This window comes from Rhopalosiphum padi, chromosome 3, assembly GCF_020882245.1.
Source record: "Rhopalosiphum padi isolate XX-2018 chromosome 3, ASM2088224v1, whole genome shotgun sequence".
NCBI classification, from domain to species: domain Eukaryota; kingdom Metazoa; phylum Arthropoda; class Insecta; order Hemiptera; family Aphididae; genus Rhopalosiphum; species Rhopalosiphum padi.
This window is the reverse complement of record NC_083599.1, coordinates 7,027,083-7,046,925: the sequence shown is the minus strand read 5'-3', so window position 1 is coordinate 7,046,925 and position 19,843 is coordinate 7,027,083. Positions and strand designations below refer to the sequence as shown.

Below are 19,843 nucleotides of genomic sequence, written 5' to 3'. Positions count from 1 at the left end.
TTACAAATCACATAACTTTTTCTCTTTCACATTTTTAAATAGCAGATATAAATTTTAAAGGCCTCAATTAATTAATAATGAATGTTTAAAGTATTAATTTTTAATTTTTCAATATTTAGTTTTAATTTTAAAACATAGACTTTATCTTCATCGTTATAATCATCATCGCATTAAAGGTAGATAACTATTTCTTCTATCTACAAATGTCTGGATCTCTTCCCCCTGGTATAGGACAATGCTATTGTCCATGATCTCCAAATGAATCATCGGCATCATTTTGCTCTTCCATTTTCATCGTCTGTATTCAGGACTTGTCCTTAAATGGTGCGCTGTATGCTAGTTTTAGTGTAATGTGGAATTTTCCGTTGGCCGAGGTTTCCAATTGTACGTAAGATAATTATATATTAAATTTATTATACTATCTATAGTTATAACAACCATTGCTTGAACACAATTGGGTCCGTTCCAGCTTACAGCTATGAATTTTTTAAATAGATTTTGGCAGCTGTTTGATAATTTTAGTCGCAGGTTTTGCCGCCCTGATAAACGCTTGATCTGCTTAATTGAAACAGGAACATTGTATAACGCCAAATGGTGAGTTCTAAGCCAAATGGTATGGTTATAATCCGGTGGACCCTCAAAATCGTCTGTAGTTTATTGGTATACTAACGGCGATTGGTGGCAGTTCTTGTACTGCAGTAGGTATTACGAGGTTGAAGTCATAGGTTAGGTTAGGTGGTAGTCGTAGTGATGAACTGGCCGTTAATGATGACTGTGGTGGTAAATTTCTTTTTTAATTTCTTTATCAGCAAAGTATCCATCATGGTCTTGTTGTAGTAGGATTGACGATAGTAGGAATAGTATAGTAGTAGTAGAAATTATGGTCGTAGTTGGATTGATAGTGGTAATAATCGTAAAGGGACTGCCAATCGTCGTCTATGTATGTCAAAATATATGCAAAAACCATTGTGATCGATCCGGCGGACCAATGGTGCCTGTATGTTGGCGACTACTGTGCACGGTCGGTCCAACCACTCATCTTCTTTTAGAAAATTCAATCGTTTCAAGTAATTGTTTCTTTCGGCTAATTCGTAGTTTACCATATTAGTTTCAACTATTTATCTACTTCGTATACCAAACCTCGCGCGTCTGGATACAATCGTCAGAGTATAATAAAATTATACATAATTGTGATACGAGCCCCACGTGTGTAACAGAATTACTAAAAAATTCTGAAACTTAACCACCTCAATGTAATACTTATATCTCTGAAATCAAAAAAGAAATGTGATATCCCTCATTTTTTAAAAATTTTTAGTTTTTTGTATGTGAAAAACCCACTACAATTACTGTAATAAACAGCCTTTCAGGTAATAAATTAAAAGTTCTGGAAAGTTATACTTAAAGTCTGGATGTATTGCTTACACCTCGAAAATGTACTAAAATATGAACAAATATTAAATCAGACATATTTCTCAGTTCCAGTATATTCATCTCTTATGAATAATTCATGCTGTAATGTATTCAACTTTTCAAATCAGCACTATCCCAAACTTATTCACTTCGATGTAATAAAAAATATAAATTAAATAAAGTAGTGTTCAATAAAATAAATAAACAATTAGAGTAATTAGACCAACAAGATATGTTATTTAATTCACTTACTGTAGATAAAACGTATGAATTTATATTATCTACAGAAAACATTAATTTAAGTTATAATCCTACAAGTTTTAAAAATTAATTTAGTAAAGGCTCTTTAGGTTCTTAGTACGTATTTATATATTATTTAATATTCTGTATTATTATTTTATATTATATATTTTATAATTGTCAAACATAACATTCACAAGATAGTATGTATTTATTTTGTTTATCTTACTTTTTTCTTCACTTACATACCTATTATTGTAAAATAATTTTTTTATTTTATAACATATACTTATTAATAATAACATTATTCAAATAATTGAATGTATAATTGTATTTAAATAATTCACCTTTAAAAATTCAATTTTATTTGGTACTGATTTGTATAGTAGTACACTAATTATTTAGTGAGATAAGTTTTAATTTTTATATTTTTAGCACAATAACTAATAAAGATTATGTAGAGATGTATGTTTAAAGCTTTTGAAGGGGTTGTTATTGATTTTTTATTTAAACTTATAGGACATTCATCAAAATTTTCATATAAAACCATGTTTTATAGTGTATTTAAAATATGAGATTAAATGAAACGTACAAAACATATTAATGGTAAAGGTATCATGAAAATAAATTTTTGTTACATTACTCTTATTCTATCAATTAATTCAAATATTCAATAACCATTACACATACATTGCATAAATCCATTATTTTTATTAGTATATTCAAGTCCAATTTTAACGTATAATGTTGATACTGCCCCAAGTGTTAGTAATGTTAATTCATGTCACAGCATGCCTTGGGTAATCTGTTGTACTGTCATAATGGTCAGAAGATTAAATGTCACGACTACACACCATAAGGAGAACGAAAATCTTTATATGACAACTACTACATGGAAAACACTGAATAATTCAAAAACGTAAACAATCAATCAAAAACTAAAAGATGAACTTCATTCTTATAAGAAGATAGTCAAAAACAATTTACTGTCGAAACTTAAATACAAATACGATTGTACAACAGCAAAAAGATATAAAAATAAACATATAACAAATGATAAGAAATAATAATTATGATAAGCCATAAATGATAGTACAAATCTACCAGAATGTTTTGTTGAATTTGAATGTAAAATAAATGCAACCAAAGTATGCACTTTTACAATAACTTAAAATTGATGCTTTTCAATATGAAAAAAATATGAATTTGTATTTTTCGTCAAAACGATCATATAAAATCATGTTTTAGTGTTAATGAAATTCACAAGTATCAGGTCAATTCAAATATATGATAGTTACTAATGGTAAATTAGATTCTTTATCTTAATGTTTTGGTGAAGGTATCATAACACATAATTGAGAATTGAGTGTTTTATAAGAAGTTAAAAATATGAAGTTGTAACTTTCGTCAAAATTGTCATATAAACATAGAAAACTAAAAAGATTTTTCTAGCTAAGGCAAGTTTTAAAAATTACAAGTCTAAGGTGTTAACCAAACTTTTATTTAGATTTTTAACATATTTCAATTGTTTCAATAATATTAATTTACAATCAATTCCATTTAATAACCATTCCACGTATATAACATAAATCAATTTTTAGAATCAGTATATTCAAGTCCATTTTCAACTAAGAATGTTGATACTTTACCCAAGTAGGTAGTATGAATGCGACTTCATGACTCGGTATCCTTTGAGAGATCTGCTAAACTGCATCTAAAAAGATGTAGTCAGTTAGCTATATATAACGGTTTGAAAATAACTTGAGAATTAAGTGTTTTATAAGCAGTTAAAAATATAAATTTGTAATAGGTAATAATGGGTAATTAGAAAGATTTTCTTAATCTAATGATCAGGGTATCATGACACTAACTTTTTGTTATGCTACAATTGATTGACTATCAATTACATTCGATAACCATTCCACGTTCATTGCATAAAACCTTTATTATTATCAGAAACTTATAGTTAGTTTTAAACGAAAGATGATGATGTTTTCCCACGTGTAAGATATGTGAATTAATGTCACAGCATGACTTGTGTATAAACTACTGTACTGCCATCTGAAAAAATGTAGTCAGTTAAATGCATATAATGGTTGGAAAATAACTGGAGAATGTTGTGTTTTATAAGCAGTTAAAAATTTGAATTTGTAATATGCATCAAAATTATCATATAAAACCACGTTTTATAGTGTTTATGAAGTATCAGCTTAAATAAAATATATGAATGTTAATAATGGGAAATTAGATTTATTTTCTTAATCTAATGGTCAGGGTATAATGACACTAACTTTTAATTACACTACAATTGATTGACTATAAATTACATTCGACAACCATTCCACGTACATTGCATAAAACCTTTATATTATCAGCATGTTCTAGTTCGTTTTCAACGTAGGATGTTGATGTTTTCCAAGGTGTTAGAAATGTAAATTCATGTCACAGCATGACGTGTTTAATCTGATGTACTGCTATCTGAAAAAATATAGTCAGTTAAATGCATATAATGGTTGGAAAATAACTTGAGATTTCAGTGTTTTAAAAGCAGTTAAAAATATGAATTTGTAATTATCGTTAAAATAATAATAATTACAATAACTAAGGAAGACCACCCGACTTGTGAACTCTGTGACAAAGTGCTGACAATCAAACATATCACACTAGAATGTCCAAAGTTCAACAGCTCTAAACAAATTCTCTGCAACAAGCACTTGGCGATGAGAACTCCAAAAATACATAGAAATTGTTCACAAACATAGGCTTAGCTAAACAAATTTAAAAAAAAATTAAAATAAATGTACATATATTTCACAAACTCCCACTATTGTTAAACATAATGTATTCCCATAGTTGTAAGACCTTTACTTAACTATTATTATCATATAATTATTACAGGATATTGACCTAAGAAGTTGAAGCTTTATTTAGATAAAAATAAATTTAATAACAGTTGAAAAAAAAACTTTCTATAGTAAAAAAAAAAAAACAAGACTCGAGAGTTTCAGCTGATTTTATCAACAGCCATCCGGGTGGCGCGCATGCATTGTGGACACAGTGTGAAGGTGACGTAAACAAAGAGTATTTACTTGATAATAATAAACCTTGGACCAGTACCATGAGTGTGCCCCGGTGCTACCGCCGATTCTAGGTTAATCAATTTTAGGGATTCATTCGTGGATCCAAATTTGTCATTGTGGTGAGTCATTAAATCAATAACGTTTTGAAAGTCATGTTGTACAGGGTTTAATACATTATTTGTTAGCAATTCAGGTTGTTCATCATCTATAACAACCTGACTTGTATTATTTGTAGTATTTGTATCCATTATTCCACAATTATTTTCTTTCATCTCTTCTTCAGCATTTAGTGAATTATAGAATGATAGTGGTTGAGCTTTGTCTCCAAACGCTAAAACAGCCATATCATACATTTTGCAGTAACTGGAGGTGCATTAGGTAGTTCTTTACTAAAAAAAAAAATATACTGCAGCTTGGTGTTTGCAAAAGGTACCCAAATGACCTTGATAACAAGTGCAATACCCCAAAGTTGCATTTACTTAAAAAATGGTTGTATCTTTTTCACTTGGTACTTTAAACATATTTCCAATGCTTCAATCATTTCAATTGTTAAATATTTAATTTTTTTTTGTAATGATAATAAAAATAAACGTGATACTTCACAACGACTATTACAAAACTTTCTTATTCTACGAATATAATAATTCTCCATTACAGTACTTGTGAAATCCAGTAACGAAACCACATTATATGCTTTATTTCTGGATAAAACTATATCTTTATATATTCTGACACATACCTCGCTGAAATTGTTGGTTTGGTGACCATGAGTTTCAAAGTTTCTATAACATAAAATCCATATTTCCTTACCCTTCCAATATGAATTTATGTATTTAACCCAGTTAGAATACTTTGCTACATAAACATTATTAATGCTATCTATCGCATTTAAATAAGCGGCTTCAGCCATTTCTACATTTGATGCTGTTAATATTTTATTAAACAATGCATACAAAATAGGGCGATCAAACTTTTCAATGTTATTTTCATTGGCCCATAACCACCTCCAAACAGATTGACACACATGAAAACGACAGAGTAATTGTTTTGACTGTGGCCATACAGATTGCAATGCCTGTCTTTCTGCTTCACTGTCATCTGTTATAAATAATTTTGGAAAACATTGACCACCAAACCCATTAGAACCAATACAAGTCTTAACTAATTCAAATCCAGTCTTATAATCATTCATTGACTGACCTTTTGTAATAATTACAGCTAATGGAACAGCACCAACAGGCAACAGCACACGGTGTAAACATGAAAGTAATAGAATGATTATGTGCATCACATGACGCTCGCTGTACTATCAGAGAATATTATGTCTTTTGAATAGGGTAAATTATGTGCGCGTTGCATGAGTGGTGTACAAATAACAACAGCAAATGGTTCTTCATTAATTAAAACTTTTACTCCTTTTTCTTCATATGATGCTTTTTTGGACTCAAGTTTCTTCAATAAAAATAAAAATATTATAATATATATTTTTACTTAATGTACTAGTAACTAGTGGATAATTGTATACATGTACTAAATAATAATAATAAATACCTCTATTATACCTTCCCCAATTCTTGGGCCTAAATTAAACTCTCTCCATACATTATGCCAATGCTGAACGGTTCGATATTTTGGGTTTAAAGATGCATCAGCAAGAACATTTTCATCATCTTCTAACTCTAGCTTACCTTCATGAAATGTTATTGAGTCAGTTATTCCTAAATAATGAACAATAAGATAAATTATACGGTTATGTAAAATTTGAAACTTTAAATTAAAAAATAGTTATTAATTTTGTATAAACTAATACTAAACTAACCAAGTCCATCATTAAAATAAGTTTCAAACAATTGTCTTGTGTCAGGGATACTTCTTAAATTACTTAGCGCATCAGCTGTTTTTAGTGTATGAGAATGATTCATATAAATAGAAATTTCAGCAACTAAATCCTTCTAAATATTCAACAAACAATTAAAAAACAAAATGTATGTAAGCATTAATTATTCATATTCTTACAATAAATAATTTTTAATTATTTGGAATAATACTAATCTTCTTAATTATTTTCTTACTTTAATATATTTATCCTTTTTTTTTTAGTGTTTTCTGTACACTTTTTAACTTTTATTGTTATTTTTGCTGTACAGGATAAGTTTTTTGATTTTCCTCTTTTATTTAGAACAGCGTCAACTTTTTTAAAATTACTATGATGACATACATAATCTTTCTTGAAAATAAATTCATATATATAACGTTACATTGTTATGTATATTATATTTACCAACATATTTAACTTACTTGCAAACAAAATATTATAACCAATACCAATTATTTGACAAAGAGGTAGTAGTAGGTTAATGGTAGGAAGACCAGCAACAAATGAAAATTCAAATATAATTATGCAAAAAAGAAATTTATAATAAAACCACAATAAAAATTGATCCAATAAAAGTAAAGTATAAAAAAAAGTATTTATATGATTAAACATTTTACATCTTCCTGTTCCCACGCTTTTTCACACTAATAGTGACAAATATCATTAATAGTGTAAGTAAGTACAAATAAACTAGTACTTACATATAACTTTTTAACTTAAAAACTATATTATATTAGGTAAATTAAAATTCAGCAATCATGATAAATAGGTGTATTAGAAATTCAAATCAGACATATAATGTTATATTGTAACAAATGTTATACTTACTTACATAATAACTTGTTTATTTATAAAACATTGATGTTCCTATACCTTTTTCACGCTGATAGTAACAAATATCAATAAAAATGTAAGTAAGTAAAAATAAACTAGTACTTACATATAACTTTTTAACTTAAAAACTATATTATATTAGGTAAATTAAAATTCAGCAATCATGATAAATAGGTGTATTAGAAATTCAAATCAGACATATAATGTTATATTGTTACATTAACCACCATATTTAACTAACTTGCAAACAAAATGTTTACCTTCTCTTTTGGTATTTCTAACAACCCAACTTGTTTTTGTTTTTTCGGAAAATTCGTCTATCCATTTTTGGCATGAGTCAAAATCTTTTATGTTAGACCGAATATCATATACCTCATTTTGCAGGATACTATCTCATTTATAAATGACGAAAGTAGATGCTTATAGTTAATCATTTTAAATGAATATACTAATTAGCTCAATTGCGAATTCTAATTAAATTAATAATTCTAATAAAATTCAAAAACCTATATTAGGCATTAGCAGACAACAGTATTTATTTTATTATTTGATAACAGTTAATTATTAGCGCGGGAAAACAAGTCGATTTAAACCGACCAATGAGAATTATGCTGGTGCCGAAATCATGTACGTTTTGTTAATATGCAACCCGGTCACCATACTCGCATTTTGTAGTATAAGTACGACTGAACCGACATGTTCGACAGTTGTCAGTTAGTTGTCGCTTGATCGTCGGTCGGTCATCCAACGCGTCCAACGCGTCGTCGGAACGAATAGCATCGTGGCGTGTACACGATACCTAATTTACCAATTTTCCTAACGTCTACGTGACTACGCCGGACGCCACAAAGGCTCCTTTTTTTCTTCAGTCGTCATTCTGTTGAATTGTCATGGTTAAAGTCGTGACGTGCGTAGCACCCGTCAACATAGCCGCCATAAAATACTGTGAGTTCTCGCGCTTTTCCACTTTATAATTCAATTCTGCATAAATAGGTATTATATTTATTATTTTGTTTTTATCCTGTTTCCAGGGGGCAAAAGAGACGAATATTTGATATTGCCTCTGAACGATTCAGTCAGTCTGACATTGGACTGCGATCAAGTGAGTTTCTACTTAATACTTATACTTATACTATATCACTCAAAAACAACAAGGCAATTGTAAAAATAAATTTTTGCTAATTTACTGAGCCTTTGAAATAAATGATTTAAATTATCATTCTAAATTTTATTTGTAGACAAAATGATCAAATTCATTATATTTTTATAACAAACAAATTTTTTCCACGACCAAATGGATCATTTGACAAAACACTTAAAAATGTTTTCAATATTTCAAAATATGAGCAAAATTATTGATCGGCTGTTAGTAAATACCTTTCTTTAATATTGTCTGAATAGACTTCAAAATCTAGTTTATAATTTATATTAATTATTATTTTCAATAGCACCTAAATTTACAACAAGGAACTTGTTGAACAACAGTTCAACTGCAACAGTTGAACTTCATTTAATAATCTATTTTTTTTCCAGATGCATGCTAAAACATCTGTTATTGCAGGACCGTTGATAGATGAAGACAGCGTTTGGTTAAATGGACAGTAAGTGACTTGATTTTTTTATAATTACTCTTTAAAGTGATTATATTAATTTCTAAATTGAGGCTAGTGACATGTTGAACTAGTCATATTCAATAACAATGGATACTTTAAATTGCATAAATCTGCTACTGACCTTGATTCACTTGTAAGATTTGTTTAGTCTATTGATAGATTCCCTTTGACTATTATAATATATTATCTTCTTTATTCAAAATATTTATTTAATAATATAATATGAAGTATAATAAATTATCATAACAATAGTGAAACCGACAACACAGTCAAATGGATAAGGACACTTGAAATCCAAATTTAGACTACTTAACAATGGAAAAGTTACCCATAAGGCCATAACATTAATTTTAAAGTTTAATATTGTTTTATTGTTATGTAAATTATTAATATATATCTGTATCTAGTTTGTAATGCTTGCATATTATACCATACTATAATAATAATAACAACAATAGTGAATAGAGTTATTATGCATTTATAAAGGTATTTGTATTATTTTATTAACTATATATTTCCATTTGTTTAATCACTTTATTTTTTGCTATCATTTTATTAGCATAACTAAACTGTGGATTAATAAATATTTCCAATTAATAAATTTGATTTTTTCTTTTTCTGAATTAAAAACAGTTTTTTAACTATCAGTTTTTTTTTTATTATATAACATAATAAAACCTTTTTTATATAACAATATTTATTTACATTTTCTACAACATTAATATTAATCAATTTCATTAATAATTGTATTCAGTTTAAGTAATACATTGAATGATGAGATTAATATAAAATGTATAAATGTATTAATTATAAAATGTTATCTACATTACATAATTTAAAATAATGTTTTATTTAAATATTTGCATTAATTTAAATGTATTTATTTCATTAATATTTTATGATTTGCGGGTTATTAATATTTAACAATAAATAATAAATAAATTATATAATATATTTGTACACTGTACTGTTGGGTTTATATCTAAATAGATATCAATGTGTATAACTAAAAGAAACCATTTAATTGATGTAATTGAATAACATATGAGTTATGGATTATATTATTTTCTTCTATTAATATGTACACTCAATTGCAATTAAATATAATTAATAGTTAAAATTTAATTTAAAGTTTTATATATTTAGTTAATTATAGCAAACATTCAATAAATTTTTTTTACTATTAATAACCCCAATTGAATTGCTTTAAAGAAAAAAACATGACAGACTAGTAATTAATATTTATTAATTATTTATAAACATGAATTGGTAATTATTTATATAATTAAAATAATTATGTGTATAGTACTACTACTATTGAATTTATCACATCTAAATTTAATTGAAATTATGAATATGATTGATTTTGGAATTATAAGTAAATCATAATATTATCAAAATAGGACTACCATATTTATATTCATAATTAATTGTATTATGTTTATTTCAGTAAAAAATATATATATATATATTTGATCCTTAACGACCTAATCGATTATAACATTTCAGGATTATGCCCATTGAAACAAACGAACGTCTAAAAAAGTGCTTTCATTTAAGTAAGACTATATTCTAATAACATAAATTTAAAATGTATTCATTATTTTTTTATATTATATTATAAGTTCTATTTAGTTTTCCTTATAAATTTGTTACATCCATATTTTTAAATTCTGAGCCGAGCAATGAATTTATTTATTATTTATATTATTTGTTTGTAGGATTATACATTATTTTGTTTAATCAAAATATTATATTGTACCATTTATCAATAGAAATGCTATATTTTTATAAAAAATAGATCTTTATATTTTTTATTTATAGATTTACTATAAATTATAAAATTATTGATGAATTTGTAAATATTAAAAAAAAAATTAAAGATTCAAAATAAATGTGTGTATATATGTATATATATTTTTTTAGTAAGAAATTTGATCAAAATACGAAAAGGTAAAAATAGTCAAGAAGCTAAATGGAATATAAGGGTTTGCTCGGAAAATAATTTCCCTACTGCAGCAGGACTAGCTTCATCAGCAGCTGGTTATGCATGTCTTGGTTTGAAAATTTTCTAAAATCATATCAATTGAATATTTAAAATGTATAATTATTTTAATTTTTTTGTTTCTTTGAAAATATTTTTAACAGTATTCACATTAGCTAACGCTTTTGGCTTGGTTGATGAAGATCTTCCATCTATAGCAAGACAAGGTAGTGGAAGTGCATGTAGAAGTATTTATGGAGGATTTGTTCATTGGAAGGCTGGTATTGATGATCAGGGTTCAGATTCGACTGCAGTTCAAATTGCTGCAGATACGCATTGGCCAGAAATGAGAATTATCATACTAGTGGTAAAATAGGTCTTTATATCTATTAATTTTAACTATGGTACCATTGAAGGTTACAATTTTTGATTACAATAATGTTGTTATACATTCTAAGTGAAATATATTAATTTAACAATATTTTTTTAATAACAAACTATTGAGTTATACTTTAAAATTTAAGTTTTTATTAATTGGTAGAAAATTAAATCTAGAAGTAAATACAGTTTTAATGTTACTTAATACCAAACAGTTGTTGGAATTCAATAATATACTCATTGCTTCAAAATGTATCACAACATTAATGTAGCACTCCCAACTATACTCTGTCCAGCGAGAGAACGCGCCGCAAACCGACCAAAATCAGTTTTTTTACGCATTCCCCAATGATACCCAACCATAAGTAAACCAGTTTTGATGGTATGGTGACGTGGGGGATTGTGCAGAATCGGCGCATTCTCTTGCTGGACAAACTAATATGAACTCTTTTTTGAAATTATAATTCATGTTTTTATTAGGTTAATGATTCTCAAAAAAAAACTAGTAGTACTGTAGGAATGAAACAAGCAGTAAAAACAAGTGAATTACTTAAATACAGAGTTCAAAAGTGTGTACCTGAAAGAACAAAAGAAATCATTCAAGTATAATTATTTCTGAAACACTATATCATAGATGCATGAATGCTATATTTTTGTTTTAGGCCATAACACATAAAAATTTTGAAAAATTTGCTGAAATTACAATGCGAGATAGTAACCAATTTCATGCAGTTTGTTTAGATACATATCCTCCTTGTGTTTATTTAAATCAAGTATCACATGATATAATATCTTTTGTTCATGATTATAATGAAGCTGTTGGCCAAATCAAAGTATATGGCTCTTTTTTAATCTCATTTATGATATTTAAGTTGTTGTAAGTGTACTTTTATAGTTTTATTTTTACTGTTTTAGGTTTCTTATACATTTGATGCCGGCCCAAATGCTTTTTTATTTATTCAGCAAAATGATCTGAATTTATTTTTGTCAGAATTAGTTAATGTTTTTCCATCAAAACAACCTGATTCTTCATATTTACGAGGAATTGTGACAACATTACCGTATAAAGTTTGTTATTCAGTGAGTTATAATGATTTGTTCAATTATTTAATTCCTATTTTGTTATTTGTTTCAGGTAAAACCATATGGGTTTAAACCCAAAGATAAAGATCTTTTGAAATATATCATGGTCACTAAATTAGGTAGTGGTCCAAGATGTGTTAATGACCATTTATTAAATGATGATGGTACTCTTAAATCAAACAACTAAATTTTAAATTGATAAGATATTTATTAGTCACTTTAATTTATTTTTATATGCTTATTTTTGGAAATATTTATTGATGTTGCCAAATTTTTACTATAGTTTTATTACATATATAATTTATTGGAGTTAAATATTTATATTTAAACAGATAGTAACCCAAAATAAAAGACAATATTTTATATATTATTTTTTTGTCATATTTATTTTAGCGCGCACAATCTGTATTAAAGATTTTTACAATAAGCACTATAAGAGGGCTTGGTTGGCTTGATCAAATAAACTATTCATTAATAGTACTTTATTGAGTGGGTTATAGTGGTTAGTCAACTATTCGACTAATAAGTCAACATCGACTAGGGTCACATGGGATTGTTCGGGAAGAGAGGTTTTTTTATTAGGAGGTTTTGGTGATTTGCTAGTTTAAAGTGTAAGCATTTGTATAGAATTTTAGCAATGTTTTTGACTGTCAGAATGAGGAGGTCCTTGTGGAGAGTATCATTATTATAATCATATATTAAAGAGCTTTAGTTATCTGTCAGAGGCATTTGAATTTTGTTTATATTTGAGACTGGCTGAAACCCAGAGTTGAATTCCGTAGGACTAGATGAATTTGAGGAATAGCTTGTAGATAAGAATTGTATTATGTAGAGCAGCTTTGCGTGATCTGGGTGTTGTCAATAATTTAATAAATTGCCTATAATTAACAATTTAATTCATATGAATAAAATTGTATACATAAAATTATTAAGTAAGTATATATTATACACTTACATAATGTTGATAGAAAGGGAGGGGGGTCGTATCATCTAAATAAATCATTTTTGTGGGTTGTGGATCAAGAAAAGGTTGTGCACCATTAATGTGAAGTGACATGTTTGGACAAAAGTAGGGGGCAAAGCTGTTCTTGACAATATTGTTAAGAAATATTAGGTTGTAGCATATATGGACAGCCCATGTGAGACAGTGATCTTTTTATCTAATTTGGGAGAGTTTGGCTTTGAGTGTGTTAGGTTAGGTTCTGAGACAAGTGTAGTGGATGAATTTTAACTTTTTGAGTTTGAATCACCACTCTTTTTATTACACCGAGAGCATATCAAAAGGTGCATTTGGATTCAGTTGGATCATGGATGCCTCATGGTGATGGGCTAAGATGGCTTTATCATCGGTGATGTCACCAATTAGGTGGTGGATTGGTCTGATGTGTACAGTTGAACAAGAGAAGCGCCACTACAACTCCTTGTATTTATAATTTAGTTTTTTTTTATATCATACCTTTGTATACTTGTTAATATACATTTTTAGGACTAGTTTTTTTTTTATATTTTTGAATTCTTCAATATATTACTACTTACTAATAGGCATGTACATTAGCTACTCTTTTAACCATCACTGTCGGGATCAAGACAATAATACAAAACATACTTTTTTAATAAACGTAAATATTTTACAATGTAATTTGCAGACAAAAATAATACCATACTAAAAAATACTAAACAAAATAATCTGTCATCTTCTGTTTTTTTCTTCTTTGAGGTACGAGCTTTTTGAATGGCCATGTTTTGTATTTTACATTTTTACGAATAATTAAGACCTACGTTGTATTTACCTCCTCTTGTATCTTAAACCGATCAATGCATTTTAATAACATTGCTTCTGCTTCTGTGTGGCTAGTTGGTGGTTTTAAGTGAAGCACTGAATCTTTAAAGTCGTCCTCAACTTCTTCGTCAACGGCAATGACATTAAAAATAGATCATCATTCAAAATTTCAATGATCGCATTATTAACTTTTTTTTTGATGTTGACCAATGACAGATAACAGAGTGACGGTTAAACAAGTTTCTACTGTATCACCAAATTAGGATACAAATTTGGTGAGTATCTTGTAATATGCACAGAACTGTCCTAACATACTGAATAATATATTAATAAATGTTGAAAATTTGAATTAATTATTTATAATTAAAATAACATAGTATGAAATACCACCATGTTAATAACAAACAATTTTGAAACAGCAGCAATATTCCTTAGAACAATTTATTAGATATGTCTTCTTTATTAAAACTCTCCTCTAATGATAAATAATTTATTTGTCTTGAAAATTATTTGCATCTGGCTTAAATTAATGTTATTTTTACTATTTAAAATATACCTATGAGTGCCTCAGACAACTTCCCATTTATTTTGATAGTTGATATAATAAGTTTTTAGTTCCAAAAACACAGATTTAAATATTGTAACAAAAAAAAAAAAAAAAATTGTTTCTATCAAATCAATAATTTTGGTCAACTAATAATAAATGTTTATGAAAGGAAAATTATCATAATAAATTAATAAATATAACACAATTTTTATATTTTATAATCTTACATTTTTATTAAAAAAAGATTTTTTCAACTTTATTACATAAAAAAAAAAACACTAATTTGTAATGATGATTATAATTATACATAATTATAACTGATGTAAATTAATATGTATGTTTGTTTATTAAATAAATTATATTCAGTTTAACTAAAACAACATATTACAATGAATTTTACTTAAAACTTTTAATGTCACTTTTGTTAAAAATCGACTATTGACCTGGCCCTAAAAGAAAAAAAGAAATAATTAAATACTTTTACAATTTAGGACCACAAATTAAGGTTAATTATCTACACTTATAAAAAAAATTACAACCTAATATAACACACAAATTAATAAAAAAAAATATAGCAATCAATAATTAAAAAATAAAAAATTCAATTTACTCATGAGAACTGTAATATATTTAAAAATGATTATTCAACTTAAAATTTGTATAAAATTATCTAATATTTTTATATTAGCATAATAAGCAAATAAAAATGTATTGTTTTTCATAACTATTGTTTACATTACAAATAATAAACTTTATATTATATGCAAATAAATCAATTTCTTTAAATTATTAGTATATTTTGAACAATCGACCATGCAAAAATTGATATTTGCTAAATTATAAACACACTATAACTTACTAAAAATGTATAACAATTTTTCAATTGTTTAATTTATATAAGTTCAAGCTTTTTCATCTGAAATATTGCAATTTTATATAAAGTTTATAATATTAAGAAACTGCTATATTATAGTTTTATTTATCACATAGTTATTTATATAGTTTTTAAATTGTATTAATGATTCATGATTTGACACTTCATTTACAGAAATATTTTATGGCAGAAGTCTACTACATGTGCATTATTTTAGATTTTAATAGCATCATTGAAAATCTGCAAAATCTTTGCACTCTTTTTGGTTCAAATGTAATTACCAGAAGACAATTGTATTTTTATCAAAAAAAGACCATCCAAAACCTATGAGAAAATTAGGAAAAACTATAGATAATATATTATGTTGATAGAATTTTACATTTAGACTAATTTAATTTAATAATTTAATAACGATGTTCAATTATTTGGACATTATATTTTAAAGTATACACTTATATGCACTTGAAACATTTGTGTTACTAACCTGGGCTAAGCATAAAAAAACTAAACGACTAACCCTTAACCTTTGACTACGCCTTTTTATAACATTTCCTAGCTAAAATAAATATACTAGTAGGTTTTAGTATGAAATTGCTCATATATAATTCTTTGATCAAACAGTCTGGACATATGATATTTAGTATGGGGTAATGCAAAACAATTCAAATATAAATAAAATACAAACTTTTCAATACATAGAACTAAAAATCTTTTCAATGCTCCCCCTTGTGTCTCTAACCACACTACTCACTCTGATCTAAAATTAAAATTAGTACACAAAGAAACTACGAATTATTATCAACACTTCTACAATTGTCTTACTTCCAACAGCAACCAAATCTCGCAGTAAAAACTATTCCCGGAAACCCACCTAGACATCTAAAAAAAACATGGTGTTATGACCTGTTTCTTCACCTCCCTCCCTTCAGTTAATATAAAGGCAGATGCACTATCAGTATAGTTATTTAATTATACAAAAAAAAAAAATAAACTCAATCGATGAGTATCATAAGTAGATGATTTTTCACATCAAGTTTCGCGTGTAAATATTTAATTATATTATTAATTTGTATGTATTCTACTCTAACCACATAAACCTATTGTGTCCTAAGGTATAGATTGTTTATTACTAGGGCATGGATTTTAAAGCATAATAAATAACAAAAAAAAGCACAAACTTGTTTTAAAAAAGCAAATATGAAACATATTTATTCTTTAAAAAAGCAAAATAAGCATGACTAAAAAATACATGAATAATAAGTTATAATTTATAAAACTGAATAAAAAAAAATTGAAAAATTAATTTAAATTAAAAAAAGAATTTACTACCATGTATTTACTATATAATAGCCGATAAGCTATCGACCCATAAACTATCTGTAGATCGATAATCTATACGTTTAAGGTCGTTTCACATTAATACGAAATACGATCACAATCATTATTGCGGGTTTTCACATTTCCTTTTAAGTAAATAAACATTTATTTTTTATTTTTATAGCATAACAGACATATAAAAATTCCAGTTAGAATAACTGAAAAAAGCAAAAAAAGCATTCACACAAAAAAAAGCCAAAATAAATTTGATTATTTGGAATCAGATTGACGTGAAACGAATTTATGTATAATAATTAAATTTCTATCTTAAATATATAAAAAGAAGCATTTCCTTTAAAATCCGAGCCCTATTTATTACTAATACAAAAAATAAAAATATATTGATACTTACTGGATGGCTATCCCTTAACCCACGGGGTAAATTTTACATGTGTTTCATCACGTTTGCTTGCATTAGCTTGGAGTTCCGGTTTCAACACTCTCCTTACAACTTTTGCAGAAATATTGTAATAATTAACATAGCTACAATCAAAAAAATAAATGCATTTAATTAACATGTTAAAAGTTCAAAATTATAAAAACGTTTGACAAATGAATTTTTTTTCAAAACAAAAATGTTTTTTCAATTGAATGCAATAATGAGAACAATAAATGTAGATATTAATTATATAAATATGTAATTAATCCATCTCATGTCTGCTGGTTCACATAAAAGATTGAACGACAATAATTTTATGTTGAGCTTTTTTTTGAGATTGAATTTAGTAAAAATTGAGCTTGGAAAATAATTATATAAGTTAAAAATAAAAATAATAATGGTTTCGCCATTAACATTGAGACTTAGAAAACAGGTCCCACAAAGTCAAATGGTAAACGCACCAAAACCTATTAGGACCGTACCCTTAGCACATTGCACAATTACACAGCTTTAAATAGACGAGTATCATTACTTCATCTAATGACCCTCAACTCATGGTGATTGATGTTGTGAATGTCTAGTAGTAGCAAAATGAGACAATGTCTGGGGGACTAAGAAAGATTGTACTGCAAAAAAATGAATAACGACGAAACGGATGGACATGCCGAATCAAAATATAATTTTCTCCCTAAATAATATGTAGTATGTACTATGTAACATGTAAGTACATATAAAAGAAAAAACATAATATGTGCAAACGATAAGGTGATAATATTGTTGGTCGAGATTACGGCCTAAAATATATATCTCACAGATATTGCACTCGATGCCAGTTCTGTGATTATATCTTAGTAATAATTTTGATAAGCCATAAACGATTGTACAAATCTACTAAACCGTTTTGTTTAATTAGAATGAAAAATAAGTGTAACAAAAGAATAAACTTGTACAATAAATTAAAATTGCACCATTTCAATATGTAATAAATATGAATTTGTATTATTTGTCAAAAATATGTTTTATAGTGTATTCAAAATATATTAGGTTAAATGAAACAGATGATAGTTAATAATGGTAAATTACAATCATTTTTTAATCAATTGGTCAAGGTTTCTAAACATTTACTTAATATTAGAGTGTTTTATAAACAATTTAAAATATGAATTTGCTAAATCTGTCAAAATTATTATATAAACGTAGTAAAAAAAAAAGATTTTTATATCTAAGGCAAATTTAAAGAATGAAAATTACAAGCTAAAGGTGTTTACAAATTTTTTATTCATATTTTTAAAAAATCTCAATTCTTTCACAACTATTAATTTACTATCAATTACATTCAATAACCATTACACATACTTTGCATAAATCCATTATTATTATCAGTATCTTCTAGTCCATTTTCAACATAGGATATTGATACTTTTGTACGTGTTAGAAATGTAACTTCATGTCACAGCATGACTTGTGTAATCTGCTGTACTGCCATCTGAAAAAATGTAGTCAGTTAAATATACATAATGGTTGGAGAATAACTTTAGAATTCAGTAATTTTTTAACAGAATTAAATTTAAGAATTTGTAATATGTGTCAATATTATCATATATAACCATGTTTTATAGTGTTTATGAAGTATCAGCTTAATTGATATATATGAAAGTTAATAATGGCAAATTAGACTCATTTTCTTAATCTAAAGGTCAGGGTTTAATGACACTAACTGACATTTTCCTGGGCCGACTCACCGCGTTCTGATTGCATATCATTATTTTTCTCTCCAATATCTATATTTTCATACCACTTAAAAAGAAGTGACGGACTTGTGAAAGTATTTTTAAAAAATTACCAAACGACCGCTGGCGTATCTCGTTTTTCAATAGTTGCGTCCGGGCTTTCGTAAGCTCCAGACATTTTTCGTGGCTGACTCGCTGCGTTCTGATTGAATATTATTATTCAGTTATTCTCCTCGTCAATTCTACAATTTTTGTACCACTTAAAAAGTGTTGATAACTGTAAGTATTTATAAAAAATTACCAAACAGGTGTCGGATTTGTTGAAGTTGATTTGTATTGCTGTTGTTTTGCGCTAACTATCGGTCAAATATGATTTTGGTGCATTTCGTAGATTTTTCATGTGTTTGGGAGCCCTGCACTATCTTTTTAAATACCTATTGCTAGCGGAACATTCGTCAAGTCAATAAACCATGATTCATTTCTCTTCTGACTACCTTAAATCGTATAATAAACTTATTATCTGTTTGTGCTGTTATCTTATCGAGTACCGGGTTATCGCGATTATCTTTAATCGTGAGTTGCATAGATACCTTTACCGGAGTTGTGATTAGCTGTACCTCGTTATCACAGATCCTCAACTCGTGATTGTGATAAC

At 27.0% G+C, this 19,843-nt stretch overlaps 1 protein-coding gene, 2 long non-coding RNA genes and 2 pseudogenes across 7 annotated transcripts; 2 read left to right on the top strand and 3 right to left on the bottom strand.

The window, feature by feature from the left end:
- Nucleotides 1–880: 880 nt before the first annotated feature.
- LOC132924754 (uncharacterized) lies at nucleotides 881–1,842 on the top strand (annotated as a pseudogene).
- A 1,291-nt stretch (nucleotides 1,843–3,133) lies between these two features.
- On the bottom strand, nucleotides 3,134–4,667 carry LOC132927844 (uncharacterized). 2 transcript variants are annotated; one of them, XR_009661861.1, is made up of 4 exons: nucleotides 4,527–4,667; nucleotides 4,250–4,421; nucleotides 3,945–4,131; nucleotides 3,134–3,367 (listed from the first exon to the last, which is right to left on the bottom strand). It is a non-coding gene; the product is annotated as an uncharacterized LOC132927844 (long non-coding RNA). The 2 variants fall into 2 exon arrangements; XR_009661862.1 differs by lacking the exon at nucleotides 4,527–4,667 and having other exon boundaries at nucleotides 4,250–4,507.
- A 71-nt stretch (nucleotides 4,668–4,738) lies between these two features.
- Nucleotides 4,739–6,682, bottom strand: LOC132924753 (uncharacterized; annotated as a pseudogene).
- Nucleotides 6,683–8,119: 1,437 nt separating this feature from the next.
- On the top strand, nucleotides 8,120–12,871 carry LOC132924511 (diphosphomevalonate decarboxylase-like). Its single transcript, XM_060988877.1, has 10 exons — nucleotides 8,120–8,388; nucleotides 8,475–8,545; nucleotides 8,977–9,044; nucleotides 10,566–10,615; nucleotides 10,983–11,114; nucleotides 11,205–11,407; nucleotides 11,899–12,021; nucleotides 12,081–12,251; nucleotides 12,334–12,486; nucleotides 12,554–12,871. Exons 1-10 carry the CDS (start codon nucleotides 8,334–8,336, stop codon nucleotides 12,686–12,688), a joined length of 1,161 nt encoding a protein of 386 aa, XP_060844860.1. The 5' UTR covers nucleotides 8,120–8,333; the 3' UTR covers nucleotides 12,689–12,871.
- A 2,162-nt stretch (nucleotides 12,872–15,033) lies between these two features.
- LOC132924666 (uncharacterized) lies at nucleotides 15,034–19,726 on the bottom strand. Of its 4 annotated transcripts, XR_009661362.1 has the most exons (6): nucleotides 19,490–19,723; nucleotides 19,302–19,430; nucleotides 18,815–18,944; nucleotides 17,432–17,562; nucleotides 15,688–15,744; nucleotides 15,034–15,277 (listed from the first exon to the last, which is right to left on the bottom strand). It is a non-coding gene; the product is annotated as an uncharacterized LOC132924666 (long non-coding RNA). The 4 variants fall into 4 exon arrangements; XR_009661361.1 differs by lacking the exon at nucleotides 15,688–15,744 and having other exon boundaries at nucleotides 19,201–19,430; nucleotides 19,490–19,726; XR_009661360.1 differs by lacking the exon at nucleotides 15,688–15,744 and having other exon boundaries at nucleotides 19,490–19,722.
- Nucleotides 19,727–19,843: the final 117 nt, after the last annotated feature.

Coding starts and splice junctions, on each gene's coding strand:
- LOC132924511 (XM_060988877.1), top strand. CDS start 8,334: ATGGTTAAAGTCGTGACGTGCGTAGCACCCGTCAACATAGCCGCCATA. Junction 8,389..8,474: donor CATAGCCGCCATAAAATACT/GTGAGTTCTCGC, acceptor TCCTGTTTCCAG/GGGGCAAAAGAGACGAATAT. Junction 11,408..11,898: donor TGAGAATTATCATACTAGTG/GTAAAATAGGTC, acceptor TGTTTTTATTAG/GTTAATGATTCTCAAAAAAA.